This window comes from Charadrius vociferus, unplaced genomic scaffold (assembly GCF_000708025.1).
Source record: "Charadrius vociferus isolate BGI_N301 unplaced genomic scaffold, ASM70802v2 scaffold239, whole genome shotgun sequence".
NCBI classification, from domain to species: domain Eukaryota; kingdom Metazoa; phylum Chordata; class Aves; order Charadriiformes; family Charadriidae; genus Charadrius; species Charadrius vociferus.
The window spans coordinates 518,747-542,383 of NW_009649928.1; the positions used below are offsets into that span (position 1 = coordinate 518,747).

A 23,637-nucleotide genomic window follows, 5' to 3' on the forward strand; every position below is an offset into this window, starting at 1 on the left:
CAGAGGGGGAGGATGACCTCCCTCGCCCTGCGGGCCACACTCTTCTTGTTGCACCCCAGGATGCCATTGGCCTTCTTGGCCATCAGGGCACATTGGTGGCTCGTGGTCAACTCATTGTCCACCAGGACTCCCCGGTCCCTCTCTGCAGAGCTGCTCTCCAGCAGGTCAGCCCCCAACCTGTCCTGGTGTGTGGGGTTACTCCTCCCTCGGTGCAGGACCCTACCGTTGCCGTTGTTGACCTTCATCAGTTCCTCTGCTCCCAACTCTCCAGCCTGCCCAGGTCTCGCTGAACGGCAGCACAGCACCTTTCCCCTTTCCATCAGGGGAGCCTGGGCCTCTGGCTCATGGTTCCAGACGGTGGGCAACTCAACATCAGCATTGGGCGAGCTGTTCTGGGAATCCACCTCGACTGCTGTAACCAAAAGCCATAATCTAAGTATCAAAAAAATTAACAACTGCAAAGCGTAACGCAGCGCACTCCTGCACAAAGCGCCTGTTGCTGGGAAGAGTCACCGTTCCGTGTTCCCCTCACCCTGCAGACAATGCCGAGCGGAGGCTTCTCGGCTGCAAATTGCCCCACAGAACTGTCCTCTGGGAAAAAGAAAAAGCGGTACAAGAGGCTTTTTCTTTTATTTTTGGGAAGTGCAACAGGGCCGTGCGAGTCTCGCCTGCTTTCAGCTCGTGATGATGCAGGACCGTGTTCTTGCACATCCTGGAGCTTTTATTTCACAAGAAAACAAAAAAACAGTTGGTGTAACTTCGACTTGATTTCAACAAGAGGAGAATGTTCACACGTTAGCTGGAAGGTCCCCCCCTTTCCTGCCTCAGCTTTGGTAATTCATTTCAGAGAAGTCAAACGATACGTAGGTGGGCAAAGCAGACACAGGAGTAAATTGCTGCCAGTTTGTGCGGGCACGGAAGTTCACGTCTGCTGCGGAGGAGCTTTCACTGCTTAATGCTCGCCGTCATTCAGCAGCTTTCCCAGGAAAAATCGCAGGTTTTGTCCAGTTTATTAAAAGTGAAGAAAGCCGAGGGCTGCCCCTCCAGCTGGGCAGAGCCAAGTCTAGAACAGTGGTGGGAGGAGGGGGAGGAGGAGGCATGCCTTCACGCATACAGCAGAATTTGATGAAAACTTAGATTTGCTTCTATATAGCACAAAGAAAACAGGAAAATTGCTCTTTTTTTTTTTTTTTTTCTTTTACGTACTTACATCACAAGCAGCAGTATGGATACTCATCTGACTAACAAGTGATACCGGCACCTTCGTTGTGCCCAGTCATCTCCAAAAGGTTGAAGGTCATGAGGTTAAATTGCAAATAAACAATTACTATCTTATTGTGAGGCAGACTGTTGCCAGGTAAGCACCCATAGGTGCTGTTAGCCTCTCCGTACGTCTCCCCGCAGGTGCTGTACGATTTCAGCATCACCACAGCAAAACTTTATTGGTAACCGCAAGTTACATCCCATATACACACACATAAATCCTTGAAGGATCCAATTTGGACAGGCCGTTACTTTCATCTCGTAAGACGGCGCTGCGTTCGCAGGACGGATGAAAGAGAATTATACATTTTCAGAAAGCGCACGATTCCCCCTAGGGTTTCTGTAACCATGGTAACATGTATAGATAGCAGGGCTGATTTCAACCCAGGTTTTATTGTTCCAGCAGTAAAGAATTAGACTCTATAAATACCCCTGTAGCCACTGGGATAAAATACGCGCCTTTTACTTCCCCATTAAAAAAAATGCAGGTTATATATTGCTACGGTTCACAGTATAAAGTGCCGAGATCAGTTCAATACCAAAACTGCGTGGGATGTCTTGTTGCATAAGCCACGCAGCCACAGGGGAGAAGGGGAGAGAGATTTTTAATGAATATAAAATAAATATGCGTGTGCTCAACACAACTTAAGCTTGAAATTAAAAAAATAAAATAAAAAAAAAAAAAGCAGCACCCCCATCAAATTTTCACGTGTTTTATTTAGGTGAACATACACATGGTCCACATACTCAACGAAAATAGTCATAAAATAATTTAAGAACTTATGTTGAAAGGTATTAGCAGCACCATCAGTATTGGAATAGCAGAAAATTCATGCCTCCGTAGGGCATACATTTACGCCTGGATAAAAATGCCATCATTTATAACAGGGGATGGGAATGGCTTTACAGGATGCTTTTGGGAATCGGAGTTTTAAAACACACTTTTTTGCTAAATACTTTGACGATTAATGTTACAAAAAATACCGCTAAATAAGATACTGCATAGTATTTTAATTAACATAAAGAAATGGACATTGAGCTGTGTAAATCAAGACTCAACATCTCTGCTTCCAAGTACATTTCATTTCTGAGTAGAGAAATCTAAAATTTAAAACCAAAATATAGACCTAGTGTATTCTCTAAAAGACACACTTAAGTTGGAACGTATAGTACTACGAAAATACATATCTTCCATTCTGTTTAATAATTTACTTTAGTTAAAAAGTTGTGAAATTCTCATCACAAGAAGCGTATACAAATTCATGACTTTAGTAAATTAACAAAAAAGATTTTTTTTTTTTTTAAACAAGGTTTAGCCCCGCTGTAACAATTATACAAGGAAGAAAAGAGACTACGTTTATATGAAGGAATACAAATTTACACACATTTTACAGTGACTTATACCCTACACATCTACAAAATTCACAGTTATAATACAAGCAAGTACAAGGCTGGGATAAAGCTGTTTGATACCAAAAAAAGTTTCTACTTTAAAAAAAGATAAACAGGAAGAGTTTCAGACTTCTGCACCGACTTTAAAATTCTAACCAGACCAAAACACGCTTCCTTACGCAAACGCCCTTCAGCAAACGCAGACCGCTTTCCTGGGCGGGTGGAAGAGCGAACTGCTGAGCTTCTTCTGGCCCCGCAGGCTGCGGCGCATGGTCAGCTTGTTGGAGTTTTTGCGCTGTGGAGTTGCGGACATGCCTTCTGCTTGGACACTAATGTTTCGACTCAGGCCACGTCTTGGCTTCTTCATAGCTGGGCCGGAGTTGGATTCTTCCAATGTCCTTTTAAAGTTTGCTGTGGGTGTCCTCTCTGCATCTTGGGCTTTTGTTTGGCCATTAGGAGACACCTTGAAGCCTTTTTGGTCCGTGCCTGAATTTGTGGAGTTGGAAGGAGAGAGACTGACTGACAAACCATTACTGTAGGATTCCTGTATCCTCAAAGCCAATGCTTTGCTGCACTTCTCCTCCTGCGGGCCTGAATCCTTCAGGGTCGCTCCTGATGAAGGTAAATTGCTTTTGGCAATCTCGTTTGGCAGCTCTAAATATTTTTCTGAGATCATGTTGCTATGCATGAGGGGAGGAACAGGCTCAGAAGCATTCGGTCGTGGCCATGGATCATCTTCTAAAAGCTGAGGAAAACGAAAAAAAAAAAAAAAATACTTAGGTGTAAATATCATTATTTCACCCGCATTATCCTTTGAAGGCAGAGAAAGCATGTGACAGAACTTCTCTAAACCTTATCAGAGACAGAAAAATCCTACTCCCAAACAGACTTATCTTTTCTCCAGGTTGAGAGGTGGAAACAGATTCAGATCTGCGGATCTGAACTCGGTACTTTGTGCACACCAACTTCATAAAAGCATTTATTTCAATCAGCCAATTTGCAAGCGTCTCGTAACGGCAGACTTAAATCTTTTCATTCCGAGGGCTGTTCAGACTTGCACAGCCTGCGTAACCTTCCTTTTCGCTGCTGTAAAACCTGCACATATCTGCTGTTAATTTAGGAGGCCATGTAGAAAGCAGCACCTGCCATCTCTGCCCTGTGATTTTCATCAGTAGCGTTTTCCAACATGCAGACTTGACTTCCCTCCTTCAGACATCAGGATCTATATTCTCCTATACTGCCTTCTGAAGATTTTATACATCATCAGATGGCCAAGCACTATCAGGGAAAACAGCTGAAAAAGTCTTCTGACCTTTGTTACACTTAGAATTCTTAGTTACTGCATAACCAGATTATCAGGAGATTGACAATCACTGTGGCTGCCCTGATTGCACACAGAAAGGTGGCGCATCGGACAAAGCTATCCTAAAACCCGTTAGTTTGCTATGCGAAGTTATGCGTTTTATTGCCTAATTTTATGTACGCTCTACAGCTTCGAAAGAAAGCGACTCCATTCCTCACAGCACGTCTACCCACTCGCCACAAAGCACACGCCTTCTGAACGTTGAAGAGAAGCTGCTTAATATGATGTCCTGAGAACCAGGGACTGCCCGACCTCTGAGCCTACCTTCGCCCCTGCCGCAGCCTTTGGTAAGTGTTTTTACCTCGTTCTCAGTTTTACCAACAGGAAAATGGGGACAACACTTGCTTTCACTATCCGCAGGGGGATTATGAAAATGAGTATTTATGCGGTGCCCCAGAGATATGAATTATGACCTTATTAAAGATTTAATTGTGAAGAAATCCCTCGTTACTTGGCGAGTCCTTCAAAAGTAAATTTCAAGGCCACATTACTCTACATACCATCAGCGTAAGGCAAACGACAGTGACTGCTTTAAGAAAATAACCTGCAGAAAACTCAAATGCACACACAGCTGGATCAGAGGAAGTCAATATAACACCTCAGATGAATAAACAGATGCTTTTGAAGTCACAACCCAGAACAACTTCAGTTCACCTTCAAGAAGGGATCCGTGACTGACTGCTCAGCACTTTTGAAAAACCTAATACTAAGGTTTAATAAGAGGCACTCTGAAAGAGAAAATGATCAGAATGGTTTCCAGCATCTAGATTTGGTTTTCCACTCTCCTCTACTCCCCTGTTCCTCCCCATGTGTAGGCAAAACCATTTAGATAATATTTTTCTACTACATATAGCAACACAAGATGGAAGACCTTTATGGATGATATTTTAGACGTTATTCTTCAACTTGGTTCCTGCAGAACCTGTAAGAAAACTAGATGACATACAGACTCAGGCAACATTACTCTATCTGCTCAATTTAATTTTTGAAATTGTGTCTCTAGTCATGCCTTCGGTTTTCTGGTTTTATTGTGCGAGTCACTTAACACTGTGGCTGTCGTTGCCAACATCTTCTGCTCGGTATGAATAGCTGAGTTCAGGAAAGGCTTTGGGAAGCCAAACGAAGTCAGAGGATGGACCGCTAAAGAGTGATGTAACAAAACAAGGAAAATAAAACACGGCTCACCAATTTCATTTCTCAACAATCTAATCAAGCAAATTTTATCACTGGCCTCAGGAATACTCAAATTAATTTGGTATTAGTAATTGCTGCCAGAAGAACACGCAATTAACAAATACTTCTGTTTAATTGGGAAACTTTGATTTGGTCTCCATCTAGTTCCAAATTGTTTTGGAAGGCAGCAGCTGTTACAAGTGAAGGCTACCCGTGCTTCTTTCAGCTCTCTGAAGAGAACAGGCAAGCGCCCTTTCCATGGCCACCTCTTTTCACGGCCCTCGCCCCCCTGGGCTAAAATCCTACCGTAACCTCCGGGAGTTCGCACCAACCTGGGGAACCACCTCTCATTTCTTTACAGAAAGTGTGATGATCCCTTTTCAGTAAAATTCAACAGTAATTTTCTAAGAAGATAAATTACCAACCTAAATTAGACCACATATTTCCTGCAGCTTTAGGTATCAAGGTATTTATGTATTGTTTTGCAAACCGGTATTGTCATCTACTGCCATACTTTCTTTTGAATAATCAACAAAAGGGCGCTTTTCCCTCCTATGAGGTTGACATATCATTAGGATCACAAAGGATCATGAAATATGGTCATTTCCTGAATCTCTCACAAGTTATCACCATAGGGGGAAAAAAAAAAAAAAAAAAAAAAAAAAAAGCATGTTCTGGAATAGTTGCGTGGCTGTACTTTAGAAGAAAACTGGCACCTGGTCATAAGGCTCCCATTTAACGTCTGAAGCAAGGCAGAAGAAACCACGTATTCGGCTGTTTTGGGGAAAAGTCCTAAATGCCTCAATTATGTTTCAGATCATTTTAATTTTGAAGAAAACGTTGAGCCAACAAGAGGTCCTGCGTGCACTCAATATTACCCACAAAGCCTCCCATGAAGGCTGTGTAAATGAAAGGCCCGCAGTCCAGCCGCTACACAGAGTTTATAGAAATATGTTTTTCCTTCCATTGTGGCTCTTACCTAACTGATAAAACTCTTTGTACTATGAAAAAGATAATATTACTCAGGATGGTGTAGTTACCAAATATACATAACTGCACAAAGTTCTTGTTTGCAAAAAAAAAAAAACCATACGCGGAGACACAACTTAGGACATTTCATTTATTATGATGTGCCTGGAGACATTTGCTTTTTTCGGAAGTATTTCAAAGCTATTCTGACAGTACAGTGGTCTTTTTCTGTCTCTTTTCAACTTCTCACAATTCTTTTCTTCTGCTATTTACAGGTACTCTGTGAGGACAGCTGGATGCTTGTTAGTCAAACAGAAACCTATATTAGAATAGTACTTTTAATAACAAAAACAAGTACTGAGGAAATAGGATCTATGTTTTTAAATTGGCGATACCAGTTCTATTTTAATCCAAGAGGAGAAAAACTTTTGCATTAAAATAGAATTAATTTATACATATTATCCATGCAGAGCTGTAACCCGTCAAAATTTGTTCGCACATGAAGCAAAAATGAAATAAAATTAAAAAAAAAAAACCAACACAATAAGGCCTTATCTATGGGGCAAACACCCAAATTGTTAGTTGCCTCAAGTTTTGATCTCTTCACTCTTTGTGACCACCTGCTGCAATTTATCTAGGTTCATACTTCACAGTTCACTGAATCTACTTAAGGAAAGGGAATCTTAAGGAAAAAAATAATATTTTCACTAAGTCCTTATCCAGAAATGCTACTTCTGGATATTTTGCAGTCAACGTAGCTCAACGTTTACTCAATGAGTACTGATAATAGACTACACACAAAACATATGGTACAATTTAAAAGTTTAGGAGTATTTAGAATTCAAATAAATTTTTCTCCACTGAAGATTTTGCTAGATTCTCAGCTCTTTTCATGTATTTTGCTACACTGGATGGAAGGGAAGGAGACAGAAAGGTTGAGCTTGCCATTTTATTAGCAGCTTGTTTCTACCAAGGGAATATTAACAACTCCCTTTCTAATTTTTGCTTTCTTTTTACTTTGCCCAAAGGACAGTTATCCAAAGATACTGCAGAACATCAAAGGACAGTTACTTAAATCAGGAGCAGCTCGTAATTACTGAAACAAACATCCACGCATAACTACACTCCAGTTCTTAGAGAGGGGAAAAAAAAAAAAAAGCTTCTGAACAGCTCTGCTTTATGTTCATGGTTAAAACTACTAACCTGAAGACAGACCTTGTATTAGAATATCATTTCCTCTAACAAAGAACATTAAATCTACCAGAGGAAGATAATAAGATCTCCCAATCCCGAAAGAAAACATTCTTTACAACAACGCGTGTTTGAATACATTAACCATGGGTTACCTTAAAAAAAACAACACACCACCACAACCAAAAACCAAACCAACCCACACCACACCAAGGTTAAGAACACATCCACAAGCAGTCTGCAGTACATCAGCTGTGTGAGCTATACAAGTACCTGGCGAGGCAGGAAAAATAACTGTAGCACAACTTTATTTCTGTAGGGGATGTGTCGTTTTTTTTTTCCTTCTTTAAACCTCTGATCCCCCCAGCCTGAGTCCTCTCTTTCAACAGCCTACTTCTGATTTTGCGTGGGATCTTGGGAAACTTACTTTTAAGAAACAGCGCATTTAAAGTTACGTGAACTATATGCATGAAGTTACAGTAATCATTTCTTTTACATTAAGGAGGGAATACAGGTGAACAACTACTAATAAATGATCAGGATTTTAAGAGTTACAAAGACATTATATCCCTAAATTCAGCAATTTTGAGAAGTTCATACTTTTAATACTCTGCCTTTAGTGTTCCAAAGTCCTTTAAGAAATATTATTAAAAGTTTATCTGTTTCTCCAAAGCTTTGTCCGTCGAAGTATTGATAATACGGCCAGGCAATTCCTGTCAAGTTACTGTCCTACAACTGAAATATACTATCTAGCCCTACAGGCTCCCTAGTCCACTGCAGTTAAAATAAAACAAACAAACATACAAACAAAAGCATCATCTCAGGGTCCTGGGTTCGGGCCCCACACTGGGCACCGATAAATCTGTCGTCCGTTATAGTGGCCAGTCCGGCCCAAAGCACAACAATTATACAGCGGTTTAAGTTGACAGACCAGCGGTTTCTACAAGTATTACTCAATCACCGGCAATGGTCTGACTACACCATTGCCCCAATCCTACACATCACAGTAAGCTGCACAAAAAGAAATTAGTACCAGGAGAAGAAAAGGGAGATTGATACATATTTAGTGGGCTCCACACTCAAAAGTGGAACACTTGGAACACTGAAGAAAAATGTTACCTTGACCGGGGGGGTACAGCAGCGGGAGGGTGTCATGACATTCATATCGGGGCTGCTATAGCAGGGACTCTCTGCCAAGTTGAGATACAATTCTTCTTCATTTTCCAAGTTGCTTTTGCTATCCTGCAATGGCGAGATGCAGATTACGATGGCACTGGTGTTATCTGCACGAAGCATGCGTTGCCTCCACCGGCCCAGTGCTCTGTTCACCAGCATTTTGGCACAAGACTGTCGGTGCTCTCCCTTTATGTTAGAAGAGAGGGACAGACAGAGAAAGCAATCACGTCCACTGTATTTATAAACGGAAGACGGAGAGTTTATGTGGCACAGCCTGAAATATATATTCCTATATATCATGTGCTGAAGTAGCTTGATTCAGAAACACAAGAGGAAATATTAATTGAAATGCATCTTTCTTTGTGAAATATAACTCTAAAATCAGTTTATGGTAGAATCCACCAGTATATATGACTGCTTGAAACCAAAACACTGATGCAATGACTTGCATAAATAGCCTGGTCGTAACACATCCTATAGTCTTTCCTAAAGTCTCTCAAAGGGTTTACAGACTATTTACTATCTGATGCTCCGATGTGCCACTATATAAATTCTAAACTGTTTTCTACAAAAAAAAAAAAAAAAAAATATTTCAGACTTTGTACAAATCATGTAAAAAAACCAATAAACAGTTGTCTGCATTATAACACGTGCCTTCATGTGAAATAAATTTCATTTTCAGATTATATTTTGTGCAATTTCCTTGGAGAAGGAACATGTTGTCTTCCTTATTTCACACAGATACCAACCTGGTCATGAAATTTCCCAAAAATGACAACCAAGTAGTTTAAACAATGTTAACACGCATGGTATTTGACAGTATATGCAAGCACAGTAACAGCCACATTGTAACAACTTATATTTTGTGGCAAAACAATGAATATCCTAAACAACGCCATCGCTGGGTACTTTTCATACATGCCAGACTAGGCAGTTTTTAGAGGAAAAAAGTATTAGATTTCCACAATGACTTATAGCCACTGCTCTCACCATGAAGTATTTTTTCTCCTCGTGATCCTGGCACATGGAGATAGCATCTTGAGGTGGGATCATGTTCCACAGTCCATCGCTGCCAAGGATAATATATTTGTGCTTCTGAGGATCAATTGTGTGCACACTAGTGTCAGGTTCAGGAGACACAACAAATTCGCCACTGTAGAAGTCGTAGCTCCAAAGATCACCTAGCGAAGAAGAAAATGGCTTTGAATTGTTACAGAACACATTAAAATATGAATCTTGGGAACTACAGAAAAACGTTCCCATGAAAACAACTACCACCAGTCTCAAGTCACCACCACCAACACAAAGTCATTTCAGCACAATTACTGTTCTGCTGCTGTCACTTTCTGATCATATTTCTTAATATGTAGCAATTTAAATAAAAACACATTCAAACCAACCTATGTTTACAGGAGGTCCTCTACTGTCTCAAAACTAACATTTTCTGAAAAAGGGGAAATATAACAGATTAATACATAGAAAACAGTGAAAACCCAGTATCCAAACTAAAACCTACCTGAACAACTATAGTTCTCTCCATAAACAGAAGTAAAGCCTTACTTTGTTGAACCCACACCAAACTTGCAAAAACTGCCTTTTCAGTTATTGGTTCGCTTCAAATACCGGAGACAAAATCCTTACCTCTTGTACAGGTAATTATGGTACAGTTTATAGAACTAGGTTGGGGTTTGGGGGGCAGAGGATCACATAATCCCCTTTTTCTCCCCAACATCAAATACAGCATTAGACTTCATTCTGCATCAGGATGGTACGCTGACCTCTACACCCTAACAAGTCCCGCTCATAGAAGAAAAAAAGGCCCCAAACTAAAGAAAACCCACACCTTTTCACACTCAAGGTACTAACCTGCCTTTTTTAAAAAAAAAACCAAAAACCACAAACCCAAACAAAAACCAAACAAACAAAAAAAAGCCCCCTAAAAAACCACCCAGAGATCCTCCAGTCATCCAAGCAACACAGAAACACATGGTTGTGTCTTGCATGCAGGTGCCACAGGGAAGGAACAAAGGAAAAGGGCAAAAGAGGAGAGACTGAAGCCCTTGCCCCTATTAATTTCTCTTTCCCATTCGTCCTGCTTCCACAGCATCCTTTTCAAAGCCACGCAGTGCTGTGTTAGAGCGTCTTTCCAGCTGAACACCATGTGCCAAATTTTGGAGCTGGAAAGAAGCCACAGGAACACAAGTAGTGCCTGGGTTCCAGCAGGAGAGCAGAAAATGAGAGCTAAAGCCTCTCTCTTGGAAGGCCTCATGCAGCAAACCTTTCTATTTTTAAATCTTTCTTGCTACGCAAATGAGTTTGGGGTCACCTCACCGGTAATGATGGCCTGAACTGAATTTAAATAATATGTTTGAATCAAAACATCTATTGGTTCACGTGCTTCTTCCAAACCACCCTCAAGTAAAAAACACTCCAACAGAAAAATGCATTTCCATATAAATGTATTTCAATTTTGTTTATGAGGTATACTTAAAAAAATAAAAACTTTTTTAAAGGTTGGGCTTTTAAAGCAAGAATGGTATTATGTTGTGCTAACATCTTCTCTCACTTTTTTTTTTTATAAGTAGCTTCTTATAGTGATAGGAAATAAAAATAGTAACATTATTATTTGCAAGCACTGGCTAGATCTTTCTGTGCAAAACATATGGCTTTAAAAGTAGAAATTAATTAAAGCATCAGGGTTGGAAAGCATACAGGAGCTTAAGAACTCCAGTTTAAGAGTAAGGTTTTGTCAGGTTTTTTTTTCTTTGCTTTTTCTGGCTTCAGAAAGCATGCCTGTAGCCTTCTTCCGCATCCATCACCACCCTTTTAAAGATAATAAATAAGCTTTTTGTCTTCCTACTTCCTTCCATTAGCTTTGCCTTAAGCTATCAACCAGTTGAAAAGACTTTTCCAGAATCAGGAAAGGGAATACTTCAACTCAATTACTCCCCTTCACCACAGCAAGCATGGATGGTCCATCCTCATTAAAGCACCAATTCACCTTCATTGCTGCAGCCCCAGACAGAAACACATGCTTCTAATAAGTGCTAATTAAAAGCCAAGCCTGCTTGTATAGAGGTGCACTCTCCCTCCACAGACTCACAACAAAGCAAGCCAGCTGGCAACAAGATCAAAATAAATACTGTAACAGAAGAGCTGAGCTCCAGCACAGCAATTATTGTATACGAATTGCCACGAAAAGTCTTCATGCACTGAGAGTTCTTCACATCGTGCCTGTCACGGACACAGCAGGTAAAATAAACAAGAGCTTGGGATCTTACAACAACCAGATCTTGGAATGAGTAGCAGCATCAATTTCCAACACGCATAATATTTTTATGCTTTTATTTGCTAGTTTGTTCATACTCATTTAGGAGAAATGACAAACGTTATTAGCTGAATCATTTTTTTTTAATTAAGAATACTGTGGTGTTTGGTAAAAATAACCTGATGCTATTTAATTTTGGTTCATCTACATACATGTCATTATGCCCATCTGTTGCTCTTCCTAGGAAAACAGCCGAGTAATAATCATACTGATTTCAGAGAATCCTCCTCCAAGAGGAAGGCAGCTCCTCATGAGGATAATCGGGAATATCGCATTGGTTGTAAAGGGGACCCCAAGGATCATAAACTTGCTGAAGGGCGCACAGATTCCGGGAACACAGGCGATGAATCCACACCTCACAAGTCACAGGCCAAACCCCCAACCAGGAGCCCAACCATCCCAGTAGCCATTGAAAGCCTTCCAACCCGCGTCTCTCCTCAGACTGACCAAGCAGGCAAGTGATCCTTGGTAGAACAGGACTGCATAAAGAGTACTTCCCTTAAAAAATAATTCTCACAGATCCTCCAACTCCAAGCCAGCAAAGGCCAACCCATGCCACTAGGGTGAGGTACTATTTTTTCTCCCCCCCGGCAAAGGGCAGAGCACCGCAGATTAAGTCAATGCTTTTTAAAGCTGCTGCATAGATAGAATACTAATGTCAGCTGTTTGTCTTTCTCTGGCCAGCTGGAGAGGACAGCATCCACAGCGGCTGAGCGATATATGACAAACTTCGGGAGAGTCACTTTACATGGCACCCTCTATTACAACTCTGGGAAGGAAAAAGGGAGAGGAAAGTAAGGCAGAAAGCAGAGGACACTTTTCCTGAAGTGTTTCAAAGTGCTCCGAAATCTTTAATTCTGTCCCAAAGCCAGTAGACAGACAAGTGACCCTGTAGCAGACTGGGAAGCCAAGACAGCAAGACAATGTGATATGCCAAAGGCTAGTATGACCCAACTGAAATGCCAGGTTCTCAGACTTCACTTTGTGAGCCATGTTATTTTTCTTCCAAATTAAAACCCCAAACATTTAAAAAACTGAACCACCTTGTTCTCTAAAAACTTACAGACCGGGAATGTTTCTTTTGGTGTGAGGCTTGGATATTTCTTTTCCAAACAACAACACAAAAAATAGTATTAATATAGTTCCTTCCATATCTTGTAGAAAAATCTTACCTGTTTCATAGTCGTGAGTCAAACTGGAAAAATATTCAGAGATCTACACAAAAATTATATTGCATCTCACAAAATGAAAAATAGATGTTTGAAATCATACACTAAAGGAGCAGGAAACTAATTTATCTACCTATAAGAATATAAAAACAAATATGTAGTCTATCTTATCTGCTTACTATTCTCTTTTAAAATACAAAGGAAAAAAAAACCTACTTGTACCTCAGCTGGTGCCAGGAAAGTAATTGAAGTTACAAACAAAAACACCCATCATATAAGTAGACTGGATTGGATTAAGCCCAAAGTCTTCTTATAGCAAAAGTATGTCCAGAAGTCATATAAATCAAGTCTTTCATTTATGTTTCTGGAGCATGCTGGTTTGAATACAAAAATATCTTTTGGTTTTAATAGAGGAAAGAAAAGTTTACTTTTATAAGTCAGCCCAAAACGAAAACCCAGTTTGATTAATCCCAGATCTTTTTAAATCAAAGTTTTATCTAAAAGGTCTGTTAGTCCAAAGAGAAGACTTGCAGAACTTCCTTTTTTCACTGCCAATGAGGCAGCGCTGCTAGGAAGCGAGACAAATCTCAGCAAGGACAGACAGTAACCACTTAAAACCATTCAGGCTGAGCTGGGGTGGAAAAGGTTTTCACCAAAATTCATGGCAACCTAGCGCTACAGCCACAAGAGGGCATCTTCACAGCAGTCTAAAGATGAATGCAACGCAATGTCCCGGTCATACAACCCAGGAACGATTCACGACAGTTCAGTCTGAGGGATGCGAAGGTAGCAGTAAGCGGCAAAGTCACATAGATAGCACTTGAGGCATTAAAACAGTCACTGCTCCTTTAGGAGTAATTTTTTTTTGGAGCTTCTTTTACATACCATTTCCATCAAACCTGTTGAAAGAATGCCACCCTCAACACTAAGTGGGAAAGGAAAGCACAGGGAAGAGAATAGTATTTCAACAGCAAAGTAAGCAAATAGTTGCATTTAAAATGAATGGTGAATTAAAAGCTGCTCTTCACTATGATTGCTCGTCTCTGCTTCTATGTTAGCAAAAGTCACAGGCAAGAGAGAAAAAGGGTGTCTGTCTGGGGCTACACCAGGGCACACGGCATGAGAAAAGCCTGCAAGAACGAGTATGCAAAAGCAGAGGGGAAGAGCTAAAATGGCATGCAGAAAGCTAGTCACAATTTCTGGCCTTGAATTAAATCCTTCAAACGAACACTAAAGTGGAATTTCAAGCTTCAAAAGACAACCCTAGACAGCATTTGCTTAGCTGAAGACAAAGGGTAAAACAAGAATGCACTGACCAAACCTGGATGAAGTTCTACTTTCATGAGAAAAAAATTATTACTGCTTTTCTACGTTGCCAAAGACGAGAGCGCTAAAGAGGCATGCACAGAGACCTCCAGTAAGACAGCAGTACAGCTTCTCTATACTTTCCCTACTTTGTCTACCATCTTTAGAAATTACTTACGTGGCCAGATTTTACTTCAAAATTGCTTTCCAAAGATCAAAACTCTTCCTTCCATTTTTCCACAATGGTTCAACACATGGGAACAAAACACACATCATCCTGTACACTTAAAGCCTTGTGCTTACCATCCCAGAAGCAGGTCTAAGTTAATGTATTTAGTTAGATGGCACAGCACGTATCTGGCTATTATCATCATCATCAACATCAAATCACTCCAGTGGCAATATCATGGAGTCCCTCCTTCAGTTTTCTCCAGCTGCATACACAAAGCAGATAATTTCCCCTCTCAACATTTCTTCCCCAAAACACAGACAGGTAAACATGCCCGCGGGAGTCTACAATGCCTTCCCAAGTGCCACACGGAGTAACTGTCTCCACAGGGAGACTGTAACTAACACATGATGCAATGACACACGCAGACTCTTCGAAACACACAAGCAAGTTACACTACGGCTTGTTGCCCCTGAACATGTGCTCTACAGTAGCCAGCAATGTGCACACTCACAGCCTTGCCTTACGCAAGGGGATTCAAGTAATTTGAGTCACCTCACACCTGTTTTAGGGACAGGCATACAAAATGGACAGTTACCATGAAACTATGGGTGCCAAAAAACTTATTCAAATGACTACACTCTAAGCAAAAATGCTCTCCTGATCAGAACGGGTAGCAAATCCTGAGGTGAACAGTTCTGAGATTGGACAGGATTCATAAGTATCTATTACAAAACAAAATGGTATAAAGATGTTTTCGTTGCCCAGAAAAGGTTAGCAGAAGTAGCTATGCTTAAAATGCAGAATACTCTGCTACAGTTTAAAATATTTCATTAGAAGACTTAAAACCTGTATAGAGTACAAGTAGCATACAGATACTTTACAGAGACAGTATGAAGCCTAAATATTTCTGACTTATTATGGGGCTATAAATAAATTAAACATTACTTAAATGCAGCCACTACTGTTGGAAGAAGCAGTGGTAATAGAAAGTGCGTACCACAAATGCTTATTTTAGGACAGAAAGACACTGTAGACAATCAGAACAGTAAAGGGAATGTCAACAGAATTAATCTGGCCAGAATAACTTCTATTGCACCAGTATCCTTTCTGCTGTCCAAATATTTGACCAATACAATACTTTTCCAGTGTTTTATTCCTGCCATTTCTAAAACCTCTGCTAGAACCCTTACAATGACTGCTAGACTTAAGGACTGGATGAGGGATGAGACTACATCAACATATTTTAAAGTGTTATAAGAGAAAGACAAACTTTAAAAGAAACACCTATGTTCTAAATTTTTGGTTTTTTAATCAATCTTTCCACTTCAAAGATAGTCAATTCACAACTCTAGGTTTCTCTCCATGGACAATCTTTCCACTTCAAAGATAGCTAATTCACAACTCTAGGTTTCTCTCCATGGTGCAGAGCAGAGCGTTGAGAGACTCTTGCTCTCCTCCTAAAAAAGAGTCTGATTACTGTCCAGTCTGGGATCTGTAGGGGATTTCTATCAAGAATAAACACCGAGTTTGTACTTAACAAAAAGAATCACTGCGCTAGATCTTAGTGGGATTGACTAGAGTATTGCTAACCAGTATACATCAACACTGACAGTTACTACTCTGCCTGGAGAGGCTCCAACGCAGCAGCGCTGTGCCAACCAGGGTAGCAATCTGGGAGCCAGCCAAGAGGTCGAGCAGGCCTCAACAGCATGAATGCAAATGGCTTTAGTCGTGGTAGGTCTTTTGTAAGCTGCGTAAGGGCCATGCTGGCCTCCGAAAGAAGTTAAATCCTGTTTCCAAACTGTGAGCGTCTGTGCACCATCTGGGTCCTACAGAGCGAAGCAGCTGTGTTCCTTTTTCCAGGAGGTTTGTCATACCTCCTCAGAAGGAGATGCGAAGAGGCCAAGGAGGCTGCTCGAACAGGCAAACACCAAAACACTGTCACATTGAAAACCTGTTTCTCCATGATTTGGAGATGCCAAAGCCCCCTTTTAAGCTTTCAAATCTGCTAACTTTTGAAACCGAAACTGTTAAAGCTAGGTGTTCTCATTTCTTGGACCCGAAACTCTCCAGTAACCCTCTTCATCCACGTAATGGCAAAGAATGCAATAGGGGGCTAACAGATGCATCATTCCTTGAATTCCCATCTGCACACAAAACCTAGCCAAATCCTTTTGTTCAATGTGCTGAGAGGAGTCGGATCAAAAGTCATCGAGCTATTTAGACAAACTTGCAATCGTAGGAATGAAAGATTCATCAAAATTAAGTATACAATTTTCATAATCTGAGGAACACGTACCCTTCTGCAGAAAAGAGGGCTATGTTGCTCAGCGGATGAAGATCTGTTTGCTAGTGATCTATTAACTCCAAAGGATTTACTCAAACTCTCGAGTTAGTTTTACTAATCATAAAGTAATCATCTATCTTGCCTAAAATATGACACATAATAAAGACTTGTAAGATACAGAGAAATATGTCCATAAAATTAAAATTTTATTTTTATTAAAAGATCACCCTTCAGCTACCTGTGACTCCTTCCTTGATATATAGCTATCTTTTACCAAGTTAGTTATCACTGCAAAATTCTTAACACTGGACAAATCCACGTGAAACGGATATCACTGCCTTTGAAATAAGACACAGTTATGCTATGCAATTATCAAGATGACCATGGTCCCAGGAACAGACTGTCCCCATGACACACTGCCAGCTGATCCAGGAACGCTGACAACACTATCACGTAACTGTCAAGCTTGCCAAGAAGGAATTAAGTCATAGGACAGTTTTCACAGGTAAAAATACGATACCACATTTCCATAAAATCAAACCTGTACTGGTTATATCTGGATTGAGAATTCTTCACTGGGACAAAGGAAGGAAGGAAGGAAACGAAATGAACCACAGAAGACTGGAATTCTGCAATGAAATTTAAGGGAAAAAAAACACGACCAGAAAACACGAACACTCATGGGCAAGAGGTATCCAAAGATTAAATTAAGAAGCACTTCCCAAAGCCCATTCATAACAAGTTTGCTAGATACTGTAAAAATGCCTTTTTGTCCTCTGAATAAAGTGTCCCTCAAAGATAGTTTCCCATTACTAATACTCTTGCAAAGGCAAGTTATAGATAAAACACAGACTTGACTTTTATCCCTTTCTTTGTTCTATGCTAAGTCTTGAAAGAAGAGAGATTCACCACAAAAGGAACACCAAAGTAATTTGTATACTATGCGGCAAAACTTAACTCTTACCACCACCTAGTAAAAAATTACAGTCCTACTACTATTTCAGTAAGAAAAAGACAAATGTGTTCTCTATCTTGGAGACACATACTGCTTTGTACATCTTCATTTGCAACAGAAATGAAGTACCATCCTTATAAGACTGACATTTAAAACCCTGCATGTTGTTGGGCAAGTCCTTCACTCACCAGTGACATCTTTTACAGCTTTATCTGAAAAATGAAATCCATATTGTATTAAAAATACTTTAGAAAGGCCTTGTAGTCAAGGCAAGCAAGTAAATCCCTCTGAACTATTTGCTTTGGCAAGACAGCACAATTCAGTTCAGGTGGCCTGTGCGCAGTGGTGTCTCACTTTGCAAACACGGGCATGACTTACCAAGCGCTCTAGCCACTGCCAGGAAGGGAATCTGGTCAATGACGGTGCTGCGGCGCACAGGGCCATTGTGAGTCAGACGGGGTCTCTTCCAAACGACACGATTCACGCCAGACTTGTTGATCACACTGAAACCATCAGAAAGAGGCAAGGGTTAAAAAGGAACAGAAATGAAAGCATGAAAGTTAGTTTCAATGACACAAAACCAGTTAAATATGCAAACATGGAGTCAATAATGACAGCACCCTCAGGGAAGTCCACAGCACAATTAAGTATTTCAAAACACACGGTATCACTTAGATAGTTTCATTCCATATTAAGCCAAAGGGAAAAGTGAGAGATGAAGGGCAGAAGAAAAGAAAAAGCAGGGGAACGAAGACCTGGAAGAAATTCTGGCTGGCTGCAACAACCAGATGTAAGAATATCTTTTAATCTGTCAGAGAAAAAGCAAAACTGAACTTGCTTTCCTCAGATGAGGACCATCAACATCAACTCACTCCCGTAGAAATATCATGTAGTTCCTCTTTCAGTGTTCTCCATCTGTCAAAGTTCAGCAGTAAAGAGCGGCACAGTACAGTTGGAAAAAACAAAAGAGAATGGAACAGCCTTCTGTAGGGATTTCCTTAATGGTGCACCAACATGAGGCAGAAATAAAAGAGGAATTGTTCATAGCTGCTATCTGCCGAAAGCAGGAGATAGGAAGAAACAGCTCTGCATTTGAATGTTAACACCTGCTGTAAGGCACTGAGCACTGGTTATAATTCCCACAGATGGCATTAGAAGGGTCAAAAGAAAAGCTACAGAGCAAGTAAATGGGGCAGCTGTTGTCGGGCATGGAAGGCAGAGAAGAAAGAACAGAAACGGTATGAGCCATCTAGCAAGAAAAGGCAATGGAACAAGGAACTGTCCCAATCAAGTTCAGAACTAGATACTTTAAAGCTAGCTTTTATCCAAGAACAGCCATTGGTAATTAGAAACTGAGAAGCTCTGGAACAGCCTCAAGATTCCTCATACTGAAGCTATTCAAGATACACTTCCTGAGACTTCAAAGGCCTTAACAACAAGGGCATGTTTAGCTCCATCCTTTCGCATGCACAGTGCGGCAAAGTCACAAACACCACATCCTAAGATCGATCTCATCCATTTGTACAACTAATGGCCACACAAAGCTAACTTCAGGCATTATCTGAAAGAAGACCTTATCCCACACTCAGAGACTGTTACTGGGAAAATACCATTTTTAATTAAAGATTGTTATGCTCTCCCACTAACTCTTCCCAATTCGCTCTCATGGAAGAGAGCACGTTAATAAGCATAGTTGCACAGTTCTACCTCACTCCTGCCGTTTGCCTCACAATAGCCTGCAACAGACAGCCTGAGAAAAACAGAAGGAGCACCAGTAAAAATAAAGGGTAAAAAAGAAAAAAAAAAAAACATTCCTGTTGATACAAAGTTCCAGGGAATGCTTCTTTGAAGCTTCAGAGACTTTCAATCTCTGAGATACACAACTTGGAAACCTATACATTTACAAGTCGTACCCTGGCAAAACTGCAAATTACCCTTTCTGAAAAGCTACCATTCCTACTACCGCTAACTGACCGACTTCCACCTGCTAGAGACACAAACATCTGAAGGTTAATGAGCTGACAGGGTTCTCATATGAATGATGTCAACAGGAAAACCTTCAGTGATCTCTGCCTCTGAACTGCTAAAAGAAGGAAACTGTGCCCATCCATCTGGTGCGGTACTGTAGAACGAAAGAACAGAGAGGTCCTGTGAAGCTACGCCAAACGCGAGCCCTGAGGTTTGTCTCAAAACATTAGTGCCATCTGACAAACCTGCCTGCTTTCCTCCTCAGTCACAGGGAACACACACCGACGGCAACTCGGAGATGTTCTAACATCTGCCAGCTCCTGACAGTGAAGAAATTACTAATGCAGATACACGTTAAAATGTGGTATTCTAACATTTAAAGTGTATATTTAAACACAGCAAATACAGTATCTTGTTTCAATTCTAAGATTTTTTTTTTATGTTCCTTAAACAGAAGCTTTGAAGAGCCTACTCAACAGCTGCCATTGTCACCTCAGGAACAATGCAGAATGTGTGAGAAATTATAGAGTATTTTGTGTCAAAACTGCTGTGTTTCCACCATTTGACAAAACAGATATTCCAGACCTCAAATCGTTATCTATATGAAGAGGCAATTTCTTCTCCAGTCAGATTTTAATGAAGAAAAGGTCAAATACCAGTATCTCCACTTTCAAAGTTTTCAGTGAACATTTAGAATTGTAGCACACCTCAGCTGCATGGGAATACACCAGGAAATTAAAATTTTGTTTATACTATAAACCACTAGCAAAAAGCACAACAGTGTAAAAATGGATTACTACAACTTATTCCCCAACAAGCTAGAAAAAAAAACCAAAAACAAAAACCACAGAGCATAGATAGGGAAGGAATATAAATAGACCATGAGATTCACCACCTTGCTCGCCCCCCGTTAAAACAAGCAAGCTTAAGCCTCGTTCAGTCAGAATGACACAAATAGCACCCAGAAACCAAACCTGAAGTAAAAAGCACAGTTACCTGCCCCCGAGGCCTTCAATTCTCTCCCTTTCTTTGGGAAGTTCCGGCTTGTGGTCCTGTGTCACCTCCACAGCTCTCACAAAGTCATCTTTGGGGTCATCCTGGACTCCCAGCACCACTCCTGAATCACCAACGTGAGCAACATACATTTTTGACCCACGGATAATTACCACACTGGCAGTAGTTCCTGATGTGCTTGGGAGACCTGTCATGGTCTTCGGCCACTCTGCTGCAATGAGAAAAAAAAGCAAATAAAAACATCTTTGTTTTTAATTCTGCGGAACTGATGATGCTTTGAAGATCAAGACGAAGGGGGTGTCACAGAGGCTTGCTTAATGTTACAATACAGTGTGTGCCTAACTACAGTGTGATCAGGCAAACCAGTGCCCTCCAGTCCGCCCCACTTTCATAACATCACTCCCCTAGCTACAGGTTGAATTGACACATATATATAAAGCCAGTATCAAAGCATCAAGAAACTGTCGCCTCCAGTTAAATATTCCATGCATCACTAGAAGAATACAGGGGAAGATGTGTTCCTTGAGTGTTGGACAGGATTGATCAAGCACTTTGTTAAGATCTACTGTTCACTTCCCTGTCTGAAGTGGTAGGAACATTATAAATTAGGTCATTTTGTCTGGACATTTGATGGGCAATCAGGCTGGACATTCCTGATCCCCTCGAAAGGAAAGAAAACACTACTTTACTTTTATATGCTGAACAACATTTTAAGGTGAATAACAGCACAACTGTTTTAATCACATATCCTTTTGGAGGACTGAATAATGCAGACTCTAAGTACACTATCCATGACTCAACATCAAACCTTCTGCAGAAGATATCCCTTGAATTCCAAACAATAAAACACCTGTAACTAGTGTGAACTACATATGGCTAGGGACGACCTCAAGAGCCTTGCCCTCAAAGCACTTACATTAATTTCCCGTTACACTACTCTCCCCATTTATGTCCAATCCAAATTTTTCTTTCACAACTTTTTCTGGTCTATTTTTGTGTCTACACACCCAAGTTCATCTTCTTCCAAAACTCCACAGAATGATTGAGACAACATCCCAATTAAGAGAGATTAGCCATACTAGTCTTCCTCCCTACTTCAGCACCCTCAGAAAACAGAACTCAAGTTCCCAGTTACCGCTTGATTTCAACTGTCAACAGCAACCTCGTGTTTCTTCTTCACTGCACCCACTCACATCTTCAGACAAACTCAGAAGGGAGACTCATCTCCTTGTCACATTCTATCTTCTGCACTTCACAAGTCACGCTCACACAGTACAACATAAAAATTCCACTGTGATACACATTCTGTTTGCAGGAAATACCCAAACCAGCCTGCCAAAGTACTATATTATTTATTTTCTTGTGGCACAACAAACACACAAGAAAAAAAAGGATATCAAAACACAATTAGTCCTTCCCCTCTGTGCAAACAGGTATTTTAAACTTCCAAAGTTTTAAGCAGAAGCAAAAGATTAGGTACTTAGTAAGTTCTAGTGCTACTGCACGATGTCCAGATGCCTGAGGCAAGAAAGAGAATACATGGAAGACGTGCGGAAGGAGAAACAGAATTATATAGACAGTCTGATGATAAAAGCTGCATTTCCTCATTGTTAGCTACCAAGATGGCCAGCATAATTCAAACATTTAAGTTCTAACACAGAGTTCTAGCTTTGTGTTCTAAATACTAAAATACACTTTTCTCCCTAGGAGTAGCTTTATTTCAAGAACACAAACATTCAATCAGCTTATTGGAAGTACTTTGTCTGGCAATTTTAACTGTGGATATAAAATCTAACACATTCCAAATGGAAAGCAAATGAGGGAGGAAGCCAAGTGGTAATGAGGACTTCAACCATGCACTTAGCACAAAACAAGCTGCAACTAATGAGTTTCTGTCAGTGTAACAACCCCTCAATAGCAATAAAATATATTAGAGAGTCAAATCAGTCTTTATGGGAACGAAGAGCACGGAGAGTAAAATCACCCACTTAAGAGAAAAAGAATGATACAGCAGCCTCAGATTTTAGGTTCCAACAGAACCAGAAATTAGATCTGCCTGTCTGCAAGGCGTTTTAGTTTATGCCTTGCTCCTGTTTAGAGATAACTATTATACATAGCATAGCATATTCCTTCCTTTAGAGATTGTGTCTCATCAGAAATTAACAAAAGCATCAGAACTCCCGAGTTTTCTTCTGAGCTCAAGCATTTAAATCAAAGTTACTTACTCCTCCACATATCAGGAGCATGTTTTTATCAGTCTTGTAACTTAAGCAATAGAACATCTTTCTAAAACAATTTTTCCCTCTACTTGAAAAGCACTACCCTTCACTCAGTTTTTTAACTCTGAGTTTGTAAACTCAACCGGTTTTGTAACTGGCATATCAGCCCACAAATTGAAATTGTCACCTGCTGCCTAGGACAGGAAGTATAAAGTGTTTTGCTTCATGAAATTTGACTTGGTTGCATCTTTTCTTTCCCTTCATTCATTTGAAAAAAAAAAAAAAACCCAACAAAAAACATGCAAACTATATGGAACCCCTAAAAACAAACATATAGACAGGACATTACCATCAAGAAAGTCTTCTTACTTGCTGAATTCTTTTCTGACATAGTACCATGACCCCCCAAAACTCAGCAACTGCTATTTTGAAAGCCTATTCTTGTTACCTTGTTCTTTATCTTGTATTTAGATGCAAGACAGAAGACAAAAATATTATTTTGACTTAAAGAAAAAGAAAGCCTATAGTTCTTTCATAAGATACCACAATACTCCAAATGATGAGGTATGATCAAAAGGCATTTTCTCCTTTAACAAATTAACTGAGAATATATACTAATTAACAGTTAAGAGTAACAGCGCATTAAACTCTTCATTTGGTAGAAACATCAGCTGCGATTCTTATCTAAATACA

General features: G+C 40.3%; 1 protein-coding gene across 1 annotated transcript; it reads right to left on the minus strand.

The window, feature by feature from the left end:
- Positions 1-1,960: 1,960 nt before the first annotated feature.
- PPM1D (protein phosphatase, Mg2+/Mn2+ dependent, 1D) lies at positions 1,961-20,930 on the minus strand. The gene is made up of 5 exons (XM_009891171.1): positions 20,708-20,930; positions 18,122-18,246; positions 9,518-9,708; positions 8,471-8,713; positions 1,961-3,400 (listed from the first exon to the last, which is right to left on the minus strand). Exons 1-5 carry the CDS (start codon positions 20,917-20,919, stop codon positions 2,846-2,848), a joined length of 1,326 nt encoding a protein of 441 aa, XP_009889473.1. The 5' UTR covers positions 20,920-20,930; the 3' UTR covers positions 1,961-2,845.
- Between the last annotated feature and the right edge of the window lie 2,707 nt (positions 20,931-23,637).

Bases quoted from the DNA above. Each gene is read 5' to 3' on its own strand.
- PPM1D (XM_009891171.1), bottom strand. From the start codon at position 20,919: ATGACAGGTCTCCCAAGCACATCAGGAACTACTGCCAGTGTGGTAATT. The intron at 18,247-20,707 runs GTAACTGTGCTT...TGATGGTTTCAG, and splicing joins ATTGAAGGCCTCGGGGGCAG to TGTGATCAACAAGTCTGGCG. The intron at 8,714-9,517 runs GTGAGAGCAGTG...TCTAACATAAAG, and splicing joins AGGAGAAAAAATACTTCATG to GGAGAGCACCGACAGTCTTG.